This window comes from Bos taurus, chromosome 25 (assembly GCF_002263795.3).
Source record: "Bos taurus isolate L1 Dominette 01449 registration number 42190680 breed Hereford chromosome 25, ARS-UCD2.0, whole genome shotgun sequence".
Lineage (NCBI taxonomy): Eukaryota > Metazoa > Chordata > Mammalia > Artiodactyla > Bovidae > Bos > Bos taurus.
Window position 1 is genome coordinate 38,418,041 of NC_037352.1, and position 23,194 is coordinate 38,441,234.

Sequence of the window (23,194 nt, forward strand, 5' to 3'; positions counted from 1 at the left end):
CAGAGGTTCCTCTTGACCTTGGTCTCAGGCTGGGCACCTAGATGGGAGGGGCCTTATGGCTGTGTCCACCGATGTGCAGGAGGGTCCCTGTAATTTGGAATTGTCCCTGGATGCAGCCTCTTTGATGTCCTTTCCATCTTTCCCAGGGAAAGACCATGGCTTTTTTTTTTTTAAGTCCTGACCCACATCCAGCATCCTCACCTTGACCCACCTGCAGGCTAGGATGGGCCTTTTACAGGAAGCACATCCCTGTGGCCTCTTGCCTGCCCTCAACTGGCCTCTTGTGGCCACATTCAAGTCATTTCTGCCCTATTTTTAAAACCCCGAACTAAGCCCCAGTTAATTCATTGCAGAAAGATGAACGCAGGGAAAAAGGTTCACAGAAAGTGCTGAGGGCTTTTAGATTTTCAGATCTTAGTCTTCAGGAGCAGGATACTGGTTCCCTGTGGCCCTTCCAGGCAGACGGGGCCACTCCAGAGGGCACTGGGGAATAGGAACTCCGGGGTAGGAGGTATCATTCCGCGTCACTGCAGCCCCGTGAGTTAAGACTAGATTCAATCTTAAAAGTGAATGAATGGCTGAGGCCTGAGCCAGGGCCCTGCACCACCACCCTGTCCTTGGAAAAGCTCGGTAAAATCAGATGCGCAAGCTTTGAACGCCGCGTGGAGAAAGCGAGAGGAGCTCCGGGAGGGTCTCTGGGGCGTGGGTGGGGGGCACCAGGCCCCGGGAGCCTTCGCCGGGGGGTGGGGAGGTGTGGCTCCCCCTCGGCAGGGGCGGGGTCAGGGTGGGCGGGGCCTCCGCTTCCGTTCCCGCGGGCCGGGCCGCTAGGGGGCGCGCTCCCCGAGGGCGGGCCCTCGCCGCCGCCCGCGCTTGGCCCCTGCGGGCCGCCGTCGCCGCGCTCCGACTCCGCTGCAGCGCGTCCCCGCGGCGTCTGGTTCACAGGGCTGTCGGTGGCGCTGTCGATGTGCAGCTGGGGCGCCCGCCGGCTGCCGGCGGGGTCAGCGATGGCCCCCTGAACGGGCCCGAGCGGGCGGCGGCGGAGGGCGGGCGAGTGCCGCGGCGCAGGCCCCGGGTCGGCGGACGGAGGCCGGGCCGCGGCCTCTTTGTCTCGGCGGCGGCGGCGGCGGCGGCGGCGGCTGTCGCGTCCGCGGGGGCCCCGGAGCGGAAGTCCGTCGGCGCTCCCGGCGACCCGGCCGCCGCGGCTGCACCATGAGCGACATCCGCCACTCGCTGCTGCGCCGCGACGCGCTGAGCGCCGCCAAGGAGGTGCTGTACCACCTGGACATCTATTTCAGCAGCCAGCTGCAGAGCGCGCCGCTGCCCATCGTGGACAAGGGCCCCGTGGAGCTGCTCGAGGAGTTCGTGTTCCAGGTGCCCAAGGAGCGCGGCGCGCAGCCCAAGGTGCGCCGGGCGGCCGGCAGGCCCCCCGCCCCGATCCGTGAACCCCGGCTCCCTTCTTCCCGGTGACAAGCGTCGACCGCACCGCGAGCTCTCTTCGCAGCAGCGGCTCCGTCCTAGCCCTTGGCCTGGTTCTTTCAGCAACGGCCAATTTGCCCGTCTTGGGGGTGTGTGAGCCCTGCGTCTCCAAGGTTTTGTTAAAGGAAGAGACCGTAGGTCACCGTGAATCCCACAGGGTGATGCATAATGACGCAGAGGGACATTTCCCTACGTTTAACAATCGAGTTCTACTCCGTGGCACCCGGGCTTTAGGGAGGTGAAAAGTTCCCTGGGGGAAAATAGTGTGTTTTCTTACCGTGTGAATTAATTAATACGCTTCGTTTCTCCCCGCTTCTCCCGGATTTGTTTTACAGAGATTAAATTCACTGCAGGAGCTCCAACTTCTTGAAATCATGTGCAATTATTTCCAGGAGCAAACCAAGGACTCTGTCCGGCAGATTATTTTTTCATCCCTTTTCAGTCCCCAAGGGAACAAAGCGGATGACAGCCGGATGAGCTTGTTGGGAAAACTTGTCTCTATGGCAGTGGCTGTGTGTCGAATCCCAGTGTTGGAGTGTGCAGCGTCCTGGCTCCAGGTACTTCTGCAAGTCTCTGAAGATGTTTCTCTCATAGCTCAGTTGGTAAAGAATTTGCCTGCATGCAGGAGACCCCGGTTCGATTTCTGGGTCGGGAAGATCCCCTGGAGAAGGGATAGGCTACCCACTCCAGTAGTCTCTGGCTTACCTTGTGGCTCAGCTGGTAAAGAATCCACCCGCCATGCAGGAGACCTGGGTTCAATCCCTGGGTTTGGAAGATCCTCTGGAGAAGGAAAAGGCTACCCACTGCAATATTCTAGCCTGGAGAATTCCAGGGACTATACAGTCCATGGGGTTGCAAAGAGTCAGAGGTGACTGAGCGACTTTCACTTTCACTTTGGTTTCTAGAGAATTTTTTTCCCTATGTTAAAGAATCCACAGAAAACAACAAAATTCTGTACATTAATTATCCTTCAGTAAAAAAAAAAAAATCCACCTGCCGGTATAGGAGATGCAGGAAACTCACATTTGATCCCTGGGTGGGGAATATCCCCTGGAGAACGAAGTGGCAACCCACTTCAGTATTCTTGTTTTTTATAGATCAGTAAGCCTATGAGTTGTTCCAGAGTGCCACTTCTAAGTTGATTGCTCTTCTAATGGATGTGGACATAGAAGCCTTCTAGAGTATTTTTAAATATCTAAGGGGAAATAAGGTAAACCCGCCTGCAGATGCAGGAGACATAAGAGACACGGGTTCGATCCCTGGGTCGGGAAGATCCCCTGAAGGAGGAAATGGCAACCCACTGCAGTATTCTTGCCTGGAGAATCCAATGGACAGAGGAGCCTGGCAGGCTACAGTCCATGGGGTCACAAAGAGTCGGACACGCCTGGAGCCAACTCTGCACACGTGTAGTAGATTGTGTGTTGGGTAGTTTTTTGGAAGATCTATTTTGTTTTGCTTTTTTGTTACTCAAAGTTGTTGAAAAATTCCTAATCCATTTAGAGTAATTATTAACTCAAAATTTTATTAACGTGGTCCTCAACTAAGTTAACAGAATTTACCACATTCAGTTTCTCAAACTTGCTTCATTCCCAAGGACTTGATGACATTTGTGTTTTTAAAAAATTTATCTCAATGTTTTTTCCTATGATCTTATTCGTCTTTAACATTGGGCTAGTAAAAATGCATATTGTTCTCTGTAGCACACAGGTAAACCTTAGTGAAACGTACCTTAATTGTCACTATTCTGATTTCTAGGGCCCCTGAACTCATCTCTCGTGTTGTCTTTAACCTCGAGATAACCTTTATCCCTTGGCAACCTAGCTTAAGTCAAGTTTAACGCCTTGAAATTCATCCTGTGATTTTCAATTTATCTCTTGTGGTGCTGTTGTACTGGCATTCTAGCAAAGTGAAAGCAGATGTTAACGGGAAAGGGTCTTGTGGCTTGGGTCAGGGTTTGACACCCCTTGACACGCGCTGCAGCTTCCTCCGAGGAAAGGTGTAGGGATGGCTGGCTTAGTGCCTAAATGAACAGCCTGGCCTGACACCCTGCCGACACCCTGACACCCAGGCCCTGTTTCAGCCCTGGAACTATGGCATCCTGAGCAACTGCTGAATGTGGCTGCAGGTTGGCATCTGACCAGGAGGGGAAAAGGACCAGAGGGTGGTGATGTAGGAACCTGTACTAGGAGAAGATTGTAAGAAAAATTGAGACAGTGCTGCGGTAAGTCACATGACAGTTCACAGACTCCTAAAGCACGTCAAAGTGATACCAACTGTTAATTTTTACCTTTAGAGTCTTACCTGTAGGGTTACAAAAACGGTCATTTCCCCACTTGAAGTCAAGAATGACTTTTCCCAAGTAGACGTCAAAGCAGGGCTCAGCAGGCCTTTCAGGTAAAGGGCAAGACAGTCAGCCTCCTAGGCTTTGCGGGTCCTGTGATCTCTGTCACCCCTGCTCAGCTCTGCCCTCGTGGCACAGGAGCAGGGCTGTGTTTCAATAAAACAAAAGCAGGTGGCAGGGAGGATTTGGTCTGCAGGCTTTCGCTTGCCAGTCCCTGCTTCCGAGTAAGCCGGTCACATCTTCTTCCCTGCCTGGGAGGGGTCCTGCCGGTTCTGGTCTTCACCGCGTGTTCATGGTTGCACGTGCGCGGGCGCTCCGCACCCCTAGTTACTGGCCTGTGGCTTCCTTGCAGCGGACGCCCGTGGCCTACTGCGTGCGGCTGGCCCGGGCCCTCGTGGACGACTACTGCTGCCTGGTGCCAGGCTCTGTCCAGACGCTGAGGCAGATACTCAGCGCCAGCCCTCGCTTCTGCTGCCAGTTCATCACCTCTGTCACCGCACTGTACGACCTGTCATCAGGTAAGCTTGGAAACGGCTTCAGCTGACTGCCAGTGGCATGTACACTGACCACCCAGCCAGCAAATGCTTTGTCTTTTTATCTTTCCCTCTGCAATGTGTACTTTATTTCAGGCTAAAAGCTAAAGGCATGGGCTACTTAGATCTCTGGGATTTCCTAATGGGGAACTCTCCTTAGTGAATCCCATCTGGCTGACTCTGAACAGTCCGGGTGGCAGACAGCCCAGCAAGCTAGGGTCTGGTGTCTGGGATGGGTGGCTGGACTTGGCAGCACCCCGCCATGGCAGGGCACCTTTCCTGGCCCTCTGCACAGAGGCAAGAGCACTCAACAGCTGGGAACAGTGTTCAGGTCCTTTGTCTTCTCATAGGAAAGATTTAGTTCAAGCAAGTTCACAGCATCGCAGTTGCCCTTTCTTCAGTTACTCCAGGGCAACAAGAACAGAAATTGGTTTTAACATTGGATTAATAAATGGATTAATTAACATGTGCAGAAGGAAAAAGTGTTCACAGAATACCACTCACATGCTCGAATGGATGTGAGACGTGGTATTTTTCTCTTATGTCAGCTTGCCAGTCTGATATGTCAGTGATGTCTGTTTTCTTTTTTAAACCGCTGCCAACGTGTGATTGGCATACAAGAAGCTCTCTGTTTTTGTATGTGTGTAATGTGATGAGTTTGGAGCCACGGAAATCACCGGCTGCAGGGCGGTGGCCCAGAGGGCGGGCATGGAGTCCGCCAGCAGCACAGTGGTTGCCATGGCCAGCGCTCGGGTAATGGGAAGGCCTACCTGGGGTGTCTCCACCTCCAAAACCCCAAAATGAAAGGAGCTCACCTAACCAAACAACACCCTCCTGCCCGATGGGTGCAGAGAACTCAGGTCTCCCCGAAGCAAGACTGTGGAGATGGGTTCCTCAGGTACACACACGTGTGTACACAGAGCACATGTGTACAAGTGCTGTGTACAGGCTCTGGAGATGCCTCAGCTGAGATGTGTGCAGGGCTGGGGAGGGGCTAGGTTGCTGGAAAAGTGGGTCTGAGACTTGGCATTTCCCAGATGGACACGTCTTGTGAAGTCGAGGGGACAGACTCAGAGTCACCAATGTTTACCTCGCCAAGTCCAACTCATAGACAGCTGCTGCCTCCTGATACCGTCATTCATAGCAGCAGGGAACGGGCGGTTCATTCACAAACCAGCAGATAATCTTAGGGGAGAGGCCAGTGGCCCCTGTGAAAGAGCATCTAGGGGGCTGACACTGACGTGGGGCTCACTCCCCCCAGCTCTCCAGTCTCAAGCATGGCCCTGGACCACAGCAGCCTGGCAGGGACTCCGTCAGCCTTAGCTTTGTCATGAGCTGAAGGCTGCACAGCCCCGGGGACAGGAGGCCGGGGGTCTGCTGCTTTGCGCACAGACAGCCCGGGGGCAGTATGCAGCCATCCCAGGATAGGTGGTGTCGCCTCGCTGTTAAAAGCCTCCTGGGGTCAGGTCTGGGCCCACCATGTACTTTTTTTTTTTTTTTTGGCCACGCCATGTGGCATGTGGGATCTTCCCTGACCAGGAATTTAGTCTGGGCCCCCTGCACTGGGAGGGAGGAGTCTTAATCCCTGGACTGCTGGAGAAGTCGCCCCACTGTGTACTTTTAGTGAGTCTGGAGGAAATGACTTCACATCTCGGTGTCTCAGCTTCCTTATCCTTTATATAATAGATGAGTTGTTTGAGGGTTGAGTTAATCCATGTGAAGGAGACTGGTGCCTGGCACGTGGTTAACTCAGAATGAACATCAGCATTTGTCGTTGTAATTTCTCTGTTTTGCTGTGGAATGTCCCAGGTCTCGGGGATCACAGGAGGCCAGGCTTAGCTTAGACAGGGGCTGGCAGCTAACATTAGCAGCGGACAGATCACTGTCTGGACTCTGAGCTGCTCCCCGAAGGCCACCGTAACGGTCACCAAACCTATTCGGTGACAGGTGATGAACTGGCGGCAGAAGCGAGGGCTGGCGCTGAACATCTGCTTCAGCGTCTGAAGGATCCTGGTGCCAGGCAGCAGGAGTCGTGCCGGAGGCCCGGGCTGACCGCACACAGACCACAGGGGACACCAGACACGGACGAAAGCGACTCCCCGGGAAGGGGGGACGTGTGGTAGCGGTTTTAGATATAGACCGTTACTGTTGTGCAGCCGCTCAGTCGTGTCCGACTCTCTGCGACCCCATGGACTGCAGCGCGCCAGGCTTCCCTGTCCATCACCATCTCCCAGAGTCTGCTCAAACTCATGTCCATTGAGTTGGTGATGCCATCCAAGCATCTCATCCTCTATTGGCCCCATCTCCTCCTGCCTTCAATCTTTCCCAGCACCAGGGTCTTTTCCAGTGGAATAAAAACCCCCTAGTTACAGAGAGTGGATTTTTATTTAAATTGACACATGGGATCTTCAAGGGATAATGGAGTTCTTGGGAATTTTCTGCTTAACACGTTTCTTGAGCCCTGCCATGGCCAGGCTGGGGGTCCCAGGACGCTGAGTCAGGTGAGAACCAGCCCTCAGGAGGGGTTGTTCCAGGAGAGGAGTCAGAGGCACACCATCTTCAGGAGAGGACAGAGGCACAGGGTATCGGGTGGTGAGTCCTGTGAGCTAGGAAGTCCATCTTCCCATCTCCTCCTGTCCCTGAGGACCCTTCTGAATGAACGCATCTTTGTTTGCAGACGATCTCATCCCCCCGTTGGACCTGCTTGAGATGATCGTCAACTGGATCTTGGAGGACCCCAGGTTGATCCTCATCACCTTCCTGAATACTCCAATTGCCGCCAACCTCCCGATAGGATTTTTAGAGCTCACGCCGCTCACCGGATTGATCCGCTGGTGCGTGAAGGCCCCCCTGGCTCACAAAAGGAAGAAGAAGACCCCCTTAGCCAATGGCCACGTCGCCGCCAAAGTCCCGAAGGACTTGGGCGGGGCGGAGCGGGCCGCTCACCTGCTGTACTCCAAGCTGCACCTCAGCGTGCTGCAGGTGCTCCTGATGCTGCAGGCGCACCTGACCGAGAAGAACCTGTACGGCCGCCTGGGGCTCGTCCTCTTTGACCACATGGTCCCGCTGGTGGAGGAGGTGAACAGGTTGGCCGATGAACTGAACCCCCTCAACGCCTCCCAGGAGATCGAGCTCGCCCTGGACCGGCTTGCACAGGCTCTGCAGGTGGCCATGGCCTCCGGGGCCCTGCTGTGCACGAGAGGTGGGTGATGGCCTGGCCGGGCCCCCCTGGGGTGGGGGGTGCCACCCCCTCTGGGGAGGGAAATAGGGGCTTCCCTCCCCCCCAAAAAAAAACCTAAAAAAAGAATTGGAAAAAAAACCAAAAACAAAACAAAACCAAAATAGGGTCTTCTGGACAAGGACTTCTTTCCTCTGGTTTTAAATCGTCTTGCTTCTTGGTGACTGCAGGGAGGAGGGCAGAAGTCCTGGGACGCCTCCAGGTAGAACCCCGCAGCGAGACATCTCGGTGTCTCCTGGCTGTTTTGCCCAGACCCGGGGCTCCTCCAGAGCGTGGATAATAACAGCTGCATGTCCTTCCTCCAAGGGAATCTTCTTTTTGTGCAGTTCTTTTCTATTGTGGCATAATTTATATACAGTGGAATGCATGATCAAGTACAGGAAACATTCCCATCACCTGTTCAGAGGGTTCCTCAATTCTCCTATGTTCAGTGCTGGAACTCGCCCGGGAGCATGACCTGGTGTTGATGACACGCCCGCCTTTGCTCTTTGAGCGCCGGCTCCCAGCCCTTGACGGCAGTCCCACGTGTGCTTCATATCTCCCTCTTAGCCTTGATCCGCTTTCTCTGGGCCCTTCCCCAGCCATCTGACGGGTTCTCAGCAGAGCTGCCCTCTTTCCTAAGTGATGTCTTCTCTTGGGGGCCTGGCGTGTTAAAGCAAATACGGAAGAAAAATGAGAACCCGGTTTCCGAGCAGTGGTAGATGAGAGTGAGGCACTGTGACTGTCCTGCCGGCGGCCTTGAACATCCGGGAGCTTCTCCCCTTGTCGTCTCCCAGCTGTTCCTTAATTCTCTGTCCCTTTAATTTCAGACGACCTGAGAACCCTGTGCTCCAGGCTGCCTCATAATAAGTAAGTGCCCTCCCCAGACTTGCGGCTGGGCTGGCATAGGGGTGGAGGCGGGGTGGGGGGTGTGCAGGGCAGGGCGGACCCCTTGTCCTGGCTGCCTTGGGTAGAGCTGGTCTGCAGGGTCTAGGGCTTCTGTGTGTAAGGGACCCCCCAGGACCTGCCGATCAGTGGGGGAGGGGGTGGATGTGATAGCGTAACGCACAGGAGAGGAAGCCCCAGCAGAGCGGCCATCGGGAGGGTGAGAAAAGAGGCCGTCTTGCTGGGTGTCAGTGAAGAAGCTGGAGTGAGCTGGAGTGTCCTTTGATGTTGTTGTTATTTAGTCGCTCAGTCGTGTCTGACTCTCTGCGACCCCATGGACTGTAGCCCGCCAGGCTCCTCTGTCCATCGAACTCTCCAGGCAAGAACACTGGAGTGGGCAGCCATTTCCTCCTCGAGGGGATCTTCCCGGCCCAGGGCTGGAACCTGCATCTCCTGCTAGTGTCCTGCCTCGCAGGCAGATGCTTTACCGTTTGAGCCACCACGGAAGCCCCTGAGTGTCCTTCATCGCTGACGAAGTCAGTGTGGGTGTGTGTTGTGGTGCTCTTGTGTCACCATTGGTGACATTATGGTGGCACAGCCCTTAGGGGGGCAGGACAGGGACATGCCCTGGGCCACAGCGTGTGGGTTAGGCCAGCGCCCTGACATTGGGTGCCACAGACCAGGTTCCGAGTGCGGTTCTACCTGTGGTTTGTAGTGACGCTGGGCCGCCTTGTCACCTCAGTTTCCCCCTCCGCTGATTTATGTGCCTCCAGGGTCATAGTCAGGTTTAAACGAGGTGGCATTTGCAGAGTTCCTTGTCCACGGTGCCCGGCAGTCTCCCCCTCAGTGGTCGTGGTTCTTGTCCTAATTTGGGGGAAAGCCGTGGTAAAAGTGGCGAGGAGCAGGAACCGTGTGGTCGAACAGCTGCTGGTAAGAATTCCAGCCTTGCCACTTCCTATCTGTATGACCTCAGGCATGTTCTCGCTCCCTCCGTTTTCTCTGTAAAATCAAGAAAACCATGGCACCTGCCTCGAGCCCCCCCTGCCTCCCGTGCCCTGCTCCCGATCATGGGATTTTTGTGACGATTAATTGAGTAAAAACACAGGAAGCAGGTAGCACATCACTTGATAGGCAGGAAGCACCTCAGAAGCGTTCGCTGCTGTCCCGTCTCCCGTCACCTTATAGCTCAGGGGTTTCTTGGAATCAGGTTAATTTCATTGAATCTAAGAAGCAAAGAACTGTGTGTACAAAGCTGTTTCATGCAAAGGCAGTATCATTAGTAGCGAAGAAGCTGGAAGCAACCTGGCCCTCCCGTCCACAGGGACACTTGGGAAATTGGTAACGTTACATCAGAGGCGTGGAGCACCGGTCAGCTCGGTTGCGCAGTCGTGTCTGGCTCTTTGTGTCCCCATGGACTGCAGCACCCGTTCCCCGGTCCACCACCATCTCCCGGAGCTTGCTCGAACTAATGCCCATCAAGGCAGTGATGCCATCCAACATCGCATCCTCTGTCGTCCCCTTCTCCTCCTGCCTTCAGTCTTTCCCAGCATCAGGATCTCTTCCAGTGAGTCAGTTCTTTGCATCAGGTGGCCAGAGTATCGTGTGTCTTCGCTAAAAACAGCAAATGTATATATGAACGCAGCGAGCAGGTGGGCGGGTTTACAGGAATGAGAACGGCCGAGTTAGGTTAGTTGGATGATTAAGCTTCTTTCCGAGGGTTTTTCAATATGGAGGAATGTTCCTTCCCCTTGGTTTTTAACACGGTTGGTGGGGCTCCAGGGCCGTCATTGGCAGGCAGTGAGGACAGAGGTGAGTGTGCCCGGTGGCTGGGCACACTCACAGTGTGTGCGCCCAGCCGCCCAGGGCCCCACCGCCCAGCCCCGCTGGGGCCCAGGAGGGCAGGCAGGTGTGACCGCTGAGCGCAGGCTGAACTTGAGGCCAAAGGATGGGCCAGGGGCTGTTCCCCAGGCTGCTGGCAAGAGGGGCTGGGGGGCTCCGGGTGGACGTCTGGGGGGTGAAACAGAGAGGATGAAATGCAGTGGTTCCTAGGGGAATGACGTGGTTCCACTGGAGATACTCCAGCAGTGGAGCAGGGCCATGTGAGGGGACGGCGCGGCCCTGGGCAACAGGGAAGCTGGGGGGCATGGAGGGGGCCTGGCAGGCGGGATTCCCTGGCTGTGTGAGACAGTGGAGACCCTGGGGTGAGGCTGGGAGAGCAGAGGTCAGGGGAGCGGGGCTGGGGAGGAAGCCCTGAAGGAGGGGATTGGTGTTTAGGCTGAGTCCTTGCAGCCGAGCTCGAGGTGGTAAGGAGGTTAAGACGCCCTGCTGATTGTGCTGGGAGGGGAGGGCGGGTCAGACAGGACAAGAGAAAAGAGAGGAGACTCTCCCAGGGGGTCCAGAAGGGGCCAGCAGTGGAGGTGACATTGAATTCAGGAGGGAGGAGGACTTCTTGGGAGGCAGAGGCTGTGGACGTCCTGAACTGCAGAGAGGAGGGTGCAGACCCGGGAGGAAGGGAGTTCAGGAGGGGAGGAATAAGGCTCCCGGGGGTGGGAGTGGGACGGGAGGGGGCCCTGAGAGTGGTTGAGGACTGGGTCCAGGCCTGGGCCTCCTCTGAGGACGCTGGATGTCAGGGTCACGTCCAAGGCCAGCTGCCTTGTGGCTGTGCTTGGCGTTCAGCTGGGACTCAGTCATTTGGAATGCCTCAGAGAAGCGTGGCCCTCCATCACAATGACCCCCCTGGGTATGGATGGCTGAGGCCAAAACAGACAGTGATCTGCGGTCGTCCCTGAACCACAGACGCCAAGGCCGTGTCCAGAACGCCCATGGACCGCAGGGCCCCTGCTTCCCGGCGCTGTGGGCAGGGTCCTGTGGACCGCAGGGCCCCTGCTTCCCGGCACTGTGGGCAGGGTCCTGGCGTTTCCCACCGTGGCCTCTCCCTCTCCAGGCCCCCCCAGTCCACATCCCACCGCCTCCAGGTCACCCCCTCCGTTCTCCTGAGCACACAGCCTTCCTCACCCAGAGGCCTGGTGCCGTCAGCCGCCCGCTGCCTCCCTGCAGTGGCCCTGGGCAGGCGGGCAGTGTGGTTGGAGCCTGCGCACCCTAACCCCTCTCCTTGTTTCTGCAGCCTGCTCCAGCTGGTGATCTCGGGACCCGTGCAGCAATCGCCCCACACGGCACTCCCCCCTGGGTTCTACCCCCACATCCACACGCCCCCACTGGGCTACGGGGCCGTGCCAGCCCACCCGGCTGCCCACCCTGCCCTGCCCACGCACCCCGGGCACACCTTCATCTCAGGCATGACCTTCCCATTCAGGCCCATCCACTAGCCTGGCTCCGTGAACTGCTGAGTTGGCACCGTGCCTTCCATGCCTGGTTTGGAGGAAGCCTTCCCGGCAGAGGGCGGTGAGCAGAGAGGAGGCCATGGGGGCGGCCAGGTGACCCCTCCTCGCCACAGGACCCGGTTGGTGCCAAAGTTCGGTGACAGCAGCATCTTTGCGCCTCCTCCCTGTCAACATCTGTAAAAGTCCAGATGCGACCAATGAAAGAAAAATCATCCAGCCCTCTGCGGAGCCACGCGGGCACCTTTAGAAGCTGCCAGGACTGTGAGCCTGTGGTCCGGTGTGTCGTTGCAGACACGTACCCTGAACCTGTGCCAAGGGGCATGGATGGGGGACCAGCGTCGCCGAGTCCACCTGCCTGGCTTTCCTCCCCGGGGGTGGGCTGCGTCCCACCGAGACACAGGCCACGCCCACAGCTCAGGGAGCAAGGCTGAACCACTGGCATCGCGAGCTTGCACCCAGCACTTGGTACAGGTCAGGGAATCCTGTGAGCGTGGCCCCCAGCACTGAGGAGAGGAACTTCTCTGTTTTATTGGGTTCCCTAAAGTTTCTTTTCATATGTTCAAATAAATTTTTTCTAGACATCTCATAGACCATTATGGAATGTGTTTGAAAACTCACTGGCCGGGCCCCCGGAAGTGTCCTCCGCAGTCTGCTGAGGTCCTGGTCAGAAGACTGGATATGATTCTAGCCGCTTCTGTTGCCAGCAGCGCCACAGACTCTCCCCACCCTGTGCAGAGCGCCGGGGTCTGTCTGCTTCAGTCACAAGTCCTTTCTGCCCTCAGGGACAGAACTCAGGCCTCACTGGTTTGGGGAGGAGGGATAGAGACTCAGTAACCCTATTGCTGGGCTCCCCTAGGCTGAAGGTGAGGCGCGAGAGGCGGTTACAGTGAAGAGTGAGTGCTGAGGACTAAGATCAACTCGCAGGGATGAAATTCAGCCTTGTGGCGGTTTACCCTGCTGCTTCTGGCTGCAGACCAGACCCTGGAAGGCCAGATGAGACCAGGTTTTGTGTGTGTGTGTGTGTGTGTGTGTGTGTGACGTCTGGAGTTTGAGACGTCCCTCAGGGTAACACAGCTGCACTGCAGGGCTGGCCTTGGTCGCAAGTCCATGATGTGGGTGACCGTGACCACAGGTGCTGTCTCAGGGACGTGAGCTCTAGGCCCTCGTGGGCCCCAGAAGTGCTCAGCCAGGCTCCCACCACCCCAGCCATGTGTAGGAGCTGGTCTGCAAGCAAAGCCTAGCAGGACCCTGCTTTTAAATTGCTTTTGAGAGCCATGAACTAAAGAAGGAGATGTCCTTTCCTTTGATTTCATTATCCTCATGGTTTTCTGTTTATGGACAAATCTGATGTTGAAGCAGGAACCGAAGTCAAGTACCTACTTCCATCTCTCTCGGTGGGACACAGCCACAGGACTAAGATTAGCACTCGCTGGTTCTTGCTGTCAACTCTGATACCGAGTGTTTCTGTAAAGGGTGCAAAAGGGGCTCTCCTATCACTTCCTGATTAGAGGGCCTCTGAACCTGGCTGTGTCCCAGAAGGTGGGCGTCACCATTTATCTCCAGGGCTACATAGTCTCAGCTCCACTCAGACTTCAGGTGATTTTGCAAAAAAAAAAAAAAAGAAAAGAGGTAGGAAACAAAGCCACTAGAGGCACAGATTTCTTCTGTGGTATTTTTAGCAGTATGTGGGCAATTACAAATGATGGGTGGGCCTCCTGTTAAGTAATTATGTGCCAGGCACTTGCACCATCTTTTTTTTTCTTTACAATGGTGTTTTACATCCATTAAAAATTGATACATAAGAAAATATTAGGCATCAGGGGAAACAAACTACACAGAATGTATAAGAAATTACCCACTGATCCAAAGACATTCCAATTTTTAAATTGAGTGAAGGAAATGAACAGAAAATTCATAGAAAAGAGGGGCTTCCCTGGCAGTCCAGGGGTTAAGATGCCATGCTTCCACTGGGTTGATCCCTGCGTCAGTTCAAAAATCTGCCACGGCCAAATAAGTAAATACAGCCTAATAAATAAGTATATTTTTTAAATGGTATGTACTAAGCCAAAAACAGTGGAAACCTCTGGGGAAGATAATGGACGTTGGGTGACAGCCAAAGGAGGCCTTTCCTTGTCTACACAGTTTTAAAGTTTCAATTTTTATTTTTTAACTCAATTTTAAAAAATATTCTGAGTCGTAAGGAAGGACAAGACTGAATTAGTCCCTGACTCCTGTAAGTAAAAGAAGCCTGGGTCTGGCATACGTACCAGCCGATAACCACACACAGTTTGTTTTTATAAGGATGGTGTATTCACATGTTACTTGTCTAATTACAAGTAAGTTTTTTAAGTGCATTTTAGAACTTCTATTTCTGGTAGTGATGGGTTAGATTTTTCAGCCAACACTTCTGCTTTAATTTAAAACACTGGAAAACATACAATGACCTACTGACAAACCAGCGGGTTATAAAGAACATCCAGCTCAGGGACTTCCCTGGGGGGTCAGTGGTAAAGAATCCGCCTGCCAATGCAGGAGACACAGGTTCCATCCCTGGGCCGGGGGGACCCCACTTGCCGAGGAGCAACTAAGCCTGAGCGTCACAACTATTAAGCCAGTGCTCTAGAGTCGAGGAACCGCAACTGCTGAGCTCCTGCGCTGCAGCTACTGAAGCCCTGGCACCTAGAGCCTGTGCCCCACAACAAGAGAAGCCAGCACAATGTGAAGCCCGCGTGCTGAAACTAGGGGGTAGGCCCCGCTCACCGCAGCTGGTGAAAGTCCACGTGTAGCAACAAAGACGCGGCACGGCCAAAGATAAGATCCAGGGCAGATGGTAAGCGAAAGCAGGTAAGGGGCACAAAGGCACCTGTGCCCCTGAGGGCCCCAAGGATGAAGGGCTCAAGTGGGGATCTACTAGGAGACCCACTCTCCGTTCTGCTGGAACCCCTGGTATATACCTTGAAGAAGAACAGAAGACGGCAGGGAATGTTGCCCTCGAGCTGAGTGGAGCCTGGGAAAAGCCAAAGGGGAGTCTGGTTCCTAAGAAGTGAGGGGCGGGGCAAGTCCTCACCCTGGGTTGACAGCACTGGTCACCCCGGGACTCTGCCTGCCGTGACCTCAGTCCTTAGGGCTTCCTGGGCTTGCAGTCCTCCCCACTGCCCTCGAGGAGCAAACACACATTCTCTGGAGGAAAGTCAGTCATCCTGGGCTCAACCCACCAATGACTGTCCAAGGAGACCGACTGATGTCCAGTGAGAGATGAACAACAGTGGGGACCAGCAGATGCAACTGACAGAAACAGGTTCAAAAAGTCTTCCAGTGTCACAGCTGGACTAAAACAGTCATGGTTAATGGCATAAAAGACAAATGGGAAACTACAGGGGGAAATTACTAGGTAACTGTGAATTACCAGAGAAGGCAATGGCACCCCACTCCAGTACTCTTGCCTGGAAAATCCCATGGATGGAGGAGCCTGGTGGGCTACAGTCCATGGGGTCACTAAGAGTCGGACACGACTGAGCGACTTCACTTTCACTTTTCACTTTCATGCATTGGAGAAGGAAATGGCAACCCACTCCAGTGTTCTTGCCTGGAGAATACCAGGGATGGGGGAGTCTGGTGGGCTGCCATCTATGGGGTCACACAGAGTTGGACACGACTGAAGCGACTTAGCAGCAGCAGCAGTGTGAATTACCTAGAAGATGGGGGAAAAAAAACTTCGGTAGAACTTCTAGAAATGAAAAGTAGGAACTTCCCTGGTCATCCAGTGGCTAAGACTCCACACTCCCAGTGCAGGAGACCCAGGTTCAATCCCTGGTCAGGGAACTAAGATCCTCCATGCCTCACAGGATGGCCTAAAAGTTAAAAACAAAACCAAAAACAGATAAAGTACAGTATTTTAATTATACCTAAACTGAGCGCTGAAGAATTGATGCTTTTGAACTGTGGTGTTGGAGAAGACTCTTGAGAGTCCCTTGGACTGCAAGGAGATCCAACCAGTCCATTCTGAAGGAGATCAGCCCTGGGATTTCTTTGGAAGGGATGATGCTAAAGCTGAAACTCCAGTACTTTGGCCACCTAATGCGAAGAGTTGACTCATTGGAAGAGACTCTGATGCTGGGAGGGATTGGGGGCAGGAGGAGAAGGGGACAACAGAGGATGAGATGGCTGGATGGCATCACTGACTCGATGGACGTGAATCTGAGTGAACTCCGGGAGTTGGTGATGGACAGGGAGGCCTGGCGTGCTGCGATTCATGGGGTCGCAAAGAGTCAGACACAACTGAGCAACTGAACTGAACTGAACTGAACTGATGCCTTCTTCAGGGCTTCCCAGGTGGTGCTAGTAGTAAAGAATCTGCCTCCCAATACAGGAGACATAAGAGACGATCGAACCCAGGGTTCGATCCCTAGGTTGGGAAGATCCCCTGGAGGAGGAAATGGCATCCCACTCCAGTATTCTTGCCTGGAGAATCCCATGGACTGTAACCCACCAGTCTCTTCTGTCCATGGGATTCTCTGGCGAAGAATACTGGAAGGCAATGGCTAATAATTCTGCCACATACACTTGCTCCAGCTTCCCTGGTGGCTAGTGGTAAAGAATCCGCTTGCCAATGCAGGAAATGTAGGTTTGATCCCTGGGTCAGGAAGATCCCCTGGAGAAGGGAATGGCAACCCACTCCAGAATTCTTGCCTAGAAAAGTCCATGGACAGAAGAACCTGACGGGCTACAGTCCACGGGGTCACAAAGAGTTGGACATGACTGAGTGAGCACATGCCTCCTTCAACTTATAAAATCCTGTTCAATGTCACTTAATTTTGTTAATGCAAATTAGAGCAGTGAGGTAATTTTTGCCCATCATATTGTCAGCTGTTAAAAAAAAAAAAATTAAAAAAAAAAAGGCAAGCAAGCATCTGGTTTGGTCTTTGTCACTAAGTCATGTCTGACTCATTGTGACCCCAGGGAGTGTAGCCTGCCAGGTTCTTCTGTCCATGGAGTTTTCTAGGGAAGAATTCTGGAGTGGGTTGCCATTCCCTTCTCCAGGGGATCTTCCTGACCCAGGGATCAAATCCACATTTTCTGCAATGGCAAGCAGATTCTTTACCACTAGCCACCAGGGAAGCTGGAGCAAGTGTATGTGGCAGAATTATTAGCCATTGCCTTCCAGTATTCTTCGCCGGAGAATCCCATGGACAGAAGAGCTTGGTGGGTTACAGTCCATGGGATCACAAAGAGTTGGACACAACTGAACGACTAACACCAGTCATCTGGGATTCTCAGGTGGCGCTAATGGTAAAAGAATCCGCCTGTCAATGCAGGAGGCAAAAGAGACGAGGGTTCGATTCCTGGGTCAGAAAGATCCCCTGGAGTAGGAAACAGCAACCCACTCCAGTATTCTTGCCTGGAAAATTCCATGGGCAGAAGAGCCTGGGGGGCTACAGTCCATGGAATTGCAAAGAGTCAGACACGACTGAGCGACTGAACACAACCAGTCGTCTGTCTCCTTCTTGACAAAGGACCTCTTTGGGGGCAAGTGTTTGACAGGCAGCCCCTTCAGGGAAGCTGGGCCCCTCCTCTGGAGTGGATTGTGTGTGTGTGCTAAGTCCCTCGAATGGTTAGCACTCTGCTTTCACAGCTGTGGGCTCAGGTGAACCTGGGGGTTCAGGTGACACATTCCAGGTCAGGGAGGAAAAAAAAGAGCAAGTTGTTGAAAGTCAATGTGTATATTAGGATCTGGACCGTGTAAACGCATTGTGAATAAATACCAATACATTCCAGTTACGATGGATCTGTTTCTGTCCATCCACAATTCAGCCCCCCTTTCCTGCTGGTGATAGCATCCTGACTTCACCCCTGAGGCCCTGGATCCATCCTTGATCCAGGCATGGCCCAGCTGAGCCCTGCAGCCCCCGTGGTGGTTGCCTGAAGGTGAACCCATGAACCAATGAGCCCTGATGAAACCCAACTCCAGAATCTGAGCCAGAACTGGCATAAGCCTGGGGCCAGTAAACCAAAGGCAGGGAGAGTTCATCTTGAAAGCAAGGGGGATTTAATGACCACACACATGACCAAACTGCCCAGGGTCAGCCAGCATCCTAGGAAATCCTCCAACAGAAGAAATGAAATAGACACATTGGAGGGAGGGGGGGAACAAGTGGAGCAAACAAAGATGACAGAGGGAGCAGGAACAAACTTCACTGTCCTCAGAGAGATGAGAGCAAGCGCTGGAACCATGAAACAAGAACAGCATGCATGAGAAAAGCAAGAGCTTGAGACTAAGAAAGCTCTGGGGAATGGAAGACAGAATACCAGAAATAAAAGCATTCAACAGAACGCTTAGAAGAAAATGAAGAGAAAAGCCTCCAGAAAGTGTACCGAGAGGTTAAGTGATGACAAATAGAAGAGAAGTTAAAATTGAGAGGAGTGGAACAGAGGGTCCAATATCTGAAAAAACCAAAATTCCAGAAAAGGAGAAAAGAAAACCAAGGGGAACACAATCAAAGAAATTACTCAAATTCACTTCTCAGAACCGATAAACATGAGTCTCCAGATTGAAGTGGCTGCCTGAGTGTCCACGAGCGAATTTCAGAATACAGGTTTAAAAAATATATATCTACAAGCTTCCAGAGAGAAAAACTGGAGGAAGACATGGCAACCCACTCCAGTATTCTTGCCAGGAAAATCCTGCAGACAGAGGAGACTGGCAGTCTACAGTCTATGCAGTCACAAAGGGTCAGACACAATCGAGCGACTGAGCACACAGCACAGAGAGAAAGTATCAGTCATGTGCAAAGGACTGGGTATCAAAATGGCCCTGGACATCCACAATAGTAATACCCAAAGCCAAAAAGCAATGAAGAGGAGAGTGACTTCCTCAGTGGTCTAGCAGTTGACTCTGCTCCCAGGGCAGGGGGCCCAGGTTCTATCCCTGACCAGGGAACTAGATCCTGCATGCTGCAACCAAGCCCAGCACACACCGCCCTGACCTCATACGCTGGCCTCATGTTTGGACGTTCCCAGGCCACCTGCACTTCCGACCAGCTGGCTACAAAGTCAGGATTCCTGTGACCCACTCGGGTTTGTTAATGCGTTAGATCAACTCACAGAATTCAGGAAAGCACTTACACTGATGGCTGTCTGAGTGCGTGTCTGTGTGTTCAGTGGAGTCCGACTCTTTGCGGCCCCATGGACTGTAGCCCGCCAGACTCCTCTGTTCATGGGATTTCCTGGAGTGGGCAGCCATTCCCTTGTTAGGAGATCTTCTTGACCCAGGGATCAAACCTGGTTCTCCTGCATTGCAGGCGGTTTCTTTACCGTCTGAGCCACCAGAGTTTGAAGCTCTCACCCAGAAAACAGGATAAAGACCAGACAAATGATTAGACAATGGGAGGATGGCAGGGAAAGTATGCATGTCTCTGTGTGGTTTAAACAGTTTAACCAGCACCTTCCAGAGTGGGATGTCAATAGATATGATCTAAACTGGAAAAAGCAAGTAAGAGCGTTAGAAGCACAATATTTAGAAACATGGCAAGAGAGATCTGAAGAAATGGGAGTGGACTCACAAGTGAGGAGAAACTTTTCTTGTTGCTGCAGATATTGTAGAACTATTTGATTTACTCAACTTGGTATACGTGTTACCTTGATTAAAAAAAAGAAGAAGAAAGTAAGTAAGACAGGGACTTACCTGGCAGTCCAGTGGTTAGGACTCCATGCTTCTAACTGCAGGGGGCCTGGGTTCAGTCCTTGATCAGGGAGCAAGGATCCTGCGTGTTGCTGCATGGTGCAGCAAAAAAAGAGAGAAAATTTTGAAAAAAAAAAGATTAAAGGGAAGAAGAGGAAGAAAGCAAAAGAAAGGGTGGTAGCTTTGGTCAAGCCAGTGCTCAGGTGTGGACCAGAGAAACGTTCTTGGGGAGAGCTGCCCCGGGAAGACACCTGAGTGCAGGTTGGCACAATGTAAGGGTGGGCAATGAGCCTGGTGAAGGAAGAGAGCCTGCAAAGGTGGTAAGTGGGGAAGAAAGGGGAACCAAGAGTGCTCTCCCAGCAAAGCTGCCTAGAGGTGGGACGAACTGAGAGATCAGTGGAGGTCCCTGGTGACATCAGGCAGGGCTGTCTGAGTGCAGTGACGAGGCAGAGGCCAGGCTGCAGAGAGGGAAGGGGGGTCAGGACGATGGGGGTATGGACAGAACTATCATGGGGCATCTTTCCAGCAAGTTTGGCACCAAGGGCAAGAGAGGAAGGTTGGGGGGGCGGTGCCTGTTTTAAGATGAGAGAGCTGTGGGAATGAGCAAGCGCTGTTGGAAAGAAGGCAGCAGAGGGGGGAGGTTAAAAATTCAGGGGCGGGGAGTGGATCCTCTGGGCTTGAGGTCTCCCAGGAGGCAGGAGGAGGCAGAAATAGCTTTGCTCTCAACTCTCCCAGGCAGAAGAAGGGGCACGCCTGCCCCGGGCAGGAGGGAGCCAGTTCATTCACCCCCAGGCACCCGGCTAGTGGGGTGCGGTCCCACCGCCCCAATGGAAGGCCATAATTGGCCTCCTAACACGGCTGGAAGAGCCCCCCTTGGGAACCCAGATTTTTCCGCCTCCAAAGATGGGCTCTCGCTGCGCTTATTCCTCTACGGAGGCAGATGCGGTCCCTGCCCTCTGGAGCACCTCATCTGGGGTGAAGCTGCCAGACAGAGTGTAGGCGGTTCAGGCAAGGGCGAGAGGGGAAGCCCCAATCTCCACTCCCAAAGGGCCTGGAAGAATCCAAAATCGGAACAAGGGGGCCACAGGTGTGGCAGCTATGTGAGCGTGGAGACAGTAAGGGGGGAGAGGGCTGTGACCACAGGAGGACCCCTGTCCCCCTCCAGTGGGGCACCCCTGTGCTCCCCCCAGGAGCATCTGTGGCCAGTGCTTTGGGTTTTCGGAGAACTGGAGCATCCTGATTTCAGCGTCAGCCCCTCTCCAGATGAGAGAGAACAGAGTAGCAAAGGGGCGGGATATGGAGACACAGGGACCCCTCCTGACCCGCGGGGAAGCGGCTCGGCACGACCAGGAAGGGCCGCTGCCCTGAGCGGCTGAGGAGGGGGTTGGGGAGGGCGGAGGGTGGGGGTGGCGAGGGGGCCTGGCCACGCGGCGGTACGCACAGCGCAAGGGCGCAGAGAGAGCCAAGCTTAGCTCTCCAGTTGGCCAGGGTGGCCCCTACGGCCCCATCTGGTCCTTTGGGGTCCACGCCCACCTGACTGCCGGCCACAACTCCCCGCGCCCCCAGGCCCATCCCCGCCACATCCAGGACATGGGTCTAGGGGGACGAAGGAGAGGCCTCTCTAGGGTGTGCTCAGCGGCCCGGGATGGGGCTTCGTGAACCGAGCGTCACCTGAGTGCGACTTGAACCCCGTTTGTCCCGGTGCCGTGCCTGCCCTTCAGCGGGCTGCCGAGCCCGGCTGGGAGCCTCCCCCGCACTCGCGCGGCGACGGTCGCCAACCCGGGCGCGCGGACGCGCACACCCGGAGATGCTGCGGAGCGCGCTGCGCCCGGCCCCGGCGCCCCCAGCTCGCGCCCCCCGCGCGGGGTGAGTGGCCGGGCCGGGAAGGGTTAAGCCCACCGAGCTCGCGGCGGCCTAGAGCGGCGGCGGCGGCGGGGGCCGGGGCGCGGGGGACAGGATGCGGATGCCGGGGGGACTTCCTGTGCCGGCCCCCGCCGCCCCCGCCCCCGCCCCCGGCCCGGCAGCTGCCCGCTCGGACGCACGGCCGGCCGGTCGCACGCTCGGGCGGGCGGGCGAGCGCACGGGGACCCCGGCCCGGCCGCGGCGCCCGCCCCCCGCCCGCCTTCCGCGCGGCCCGGCCCGGCCCAGGCCGCCCGCCCGCCGGCTCCTGGCACCTGTGGCGGCGGGCAGATCCCTGGCCGGCCCCGCGCTGCCCTGGGCTGAAACGACACCGGTCCACCGCCCACCAGGTCCGCCCCCGGTCCGCCCTCGGCGCCCGCAATGGTCCCGCCCTGAGCCCCGCGCTGGTTCGGGGCTCTGTCTACACCCCTCCACCCCGCCCCCTGCCTTCCCCCCGCCCCCGCCCCACGCCCCAGGGGGCCCACACCAACTTCTGCTCTTGAACTCTGCTCTGCCCCCCTTCTTTTGGCCCAGGGCGACCTCGGCAACCCTGACAGCAACAGACCGTCCCAAGTGACCAGAAAGCCCACCCGGGTGGCCCAGCGCCTCCCCGGCTCTTTCTGGATGGGGGCACCTGGCGAAGGAGCTGGCTAAACGCTCTGGCCTTCACCTTCCATTCCCTGCTGACCACACCTCCCCTGGTGCCCAGGCTGCTCGCAGAGCAGGCGATGCTTGTGCCAGGTGAGGCCCAGGAGGGTAGGTCAGCAGGGCGAACCCAGGGAGGCTTTTCTTAAGAGGGTTGGGCTGGATTCTTGGAAGCTAGAGGGACCTGGAGTCATCCTCTTAGGAGGCGAGGATACCGCCACAGGGACCCTGGGGGGGACACTGGAGAGGGGCGGGGGGACGCTGGAGAGGGGCGGGGAGCCCTGCAGACCTCAGGAGCGCTGGGGCACAGGGCCAGGCCCGCAGCCCTCCAGTTGCAGGGCTTGTAGTGCTCTGGGAACCTAGCGTCCTGGGAACTGAGGTAGCACCTGGATGGACTCACATGGCCCAGAACTGGCGGTCTGCTGGTGACCTGGGAAGACTGGGCCAATCCCCAGAGCAGCTTGGGAGGCAAGAGACCAGGGAATTGAACAGACTTGTTCATGTTTTGAGGGGGCCAGGGGAATGTGAGATGGAGATGGACAAACAAGTCTTTTTTCCTATAAAGTTCCCCAAACATCCCTTCTGGGAGTGTACCTAGCCATTGTCTCTCATCATCGGTGATGAGCAGCTGCAAGAGCTGCCCCAGGCAGGAGGCTGGACGTGGGCCCTGCACAAAGTCAGGAGAGTCAGGACTCCCTGTGCAGGGAGCTGGCCCTAGGAGCAGGGCCTCCAGGCTGCCCTCGCTCATCCTTTTCCCGGCCGTGGACCACACTGTCCTCCTTTCCGGCAGGGGTGAGCTGCCGACTTGAGGCAGCAAGGCATCAGGGCCCCTGGCCCGGGGCTCCCCGCCAGTCTGAACAGCTTCCTTCCTTCCCCTCAGCACAGCCGGCTCCCCAGGATCTTGGTCTGACCGCCAGGATGAAGGTGAGGCGGGCAACCAAGACCATCGTGCGGAAGCCTCGCCGTCTTAAAGATGGGGGCCTGGGGCCCGACACCCCCTCAGGTAAGGGGCTAAGGGTGGGGGACACCTCTGACCTCCTGAACCAGGAGATGGTCCTCAGGTCCCTGGCGAGGATCCTTTGACCAAGCCCCAGGCCTGCTGAGAGGGAGCCCTGAAGGTTGGCAAGCAGCCGTCTGTCTGGGGTGTGGCGGGGAGGCTGCACGCCCTCACATCGGCAG

The 23,194-nt window shown here is 55.4% G+C and overlaps 2 protein-coding genes and 1 long non-coding RNA gene across 4 annotated transcripts in view; 2 read left to right on the forward strand and 1 right to left on the reverse strand.

The window, feature by feature from the left end:
- Positions 1-886: 886 nt before the first annotated feature.
- On the forward strand, positions 887-12,379 carry INTS15 (integrator complex subunit 15). 2 transcript variants are annotated; one of them, XM_015460461.3, is made up of 6 exons: positions 887-1,401; positions 1,812-2,033; positions 4,170-4,335; positions 7,028-7,552; positions 8,398-8,437; positions 9,774-11,570. In XM_015460461.3, the coding sequence occupies exons 1-6, from the start codon at positions 1,210-1,212 to the stop codon at positions 9,919-9,921; spliced, it is 1,293 nt and encodes a 430-aa protein (XP_015315947.1). In that variant the 5' UTR covers positions 887-1,209; the 3' UTR covers positions 9,922-11,570. The 2 variants fall into 2 exon arrangements, with proteins under 2 accessions (XP_015315947.1, NP_001069222.1); NM_001075754.2 differs by lacking the exon at positions 9,774-11,570 and adding an exon at positions 11,577-12,379 and having other exon boundaries at positions 1,195-1,401.
- Positions 12,380-12,464: 85 nt separating this feature from the next.
- On the reverse strand, positions 12,465-21,407 carry LOC112444331 (uncharacterized). The gene is made up of 3 exons (XR_003032657.2): positions 21,143-21,407; positions 18,916-19,563; positions 12,465-15,644 (listed from the first exon to the last, which is right to left on the reverse strand). It is a non-coding gene; the product is annotated as an uncharacterized lncRNA (long non-coding RNA).
- Positions 21,408-21,493: 86 nt separating this feature from the next.
- Positions 21,494-23,194, forward strand: part of ZNF316 (zinc finger protein 316) — a 33,537-nt gene continuing 31,836 nt past the window's right edge. The window contains exons 1-3 of the mRNA XM_059881661.1: positions 21,494-21,720; positions 21,905-22,111; positions 22,896-23,018. Coding sequence (XP_059737644.1) covers positions 22,099-22,111; positions 22,896-23,018 — 136 coding nt within the window. The 5' untranslated portion in view covers positions 21,494-21,720; positions 21,905-22,098. The remainder of the gene's footprint in view (positions 21,721-21,904; positions 22,112-22,895; positions 23,019-23,194) is intronic.

Coding starts and splice junctions, on each gene's coding strand:
- INTS15 (NM_001075754.2), top strand. CDS start 1,210: ATGAGCGACATCCGCCACTCGCTGCTGCGCCGCGACGCGCTGAGCGCC. Junction 4,336..7,027: donor ACTGTACGACCTGTCATCAG/GTAAGCTTGGAA, acceptor CTTTGTTTGCAG/ACGATCTCATCCCCCCGTTG. Junction 7,553..8,397: donor GGCCCTGCTGTGCACGAGAG/GTGGGTGATGGC, acceptor CTTTAATTTCAG/ACGACCTGAGAACCCTGTGC.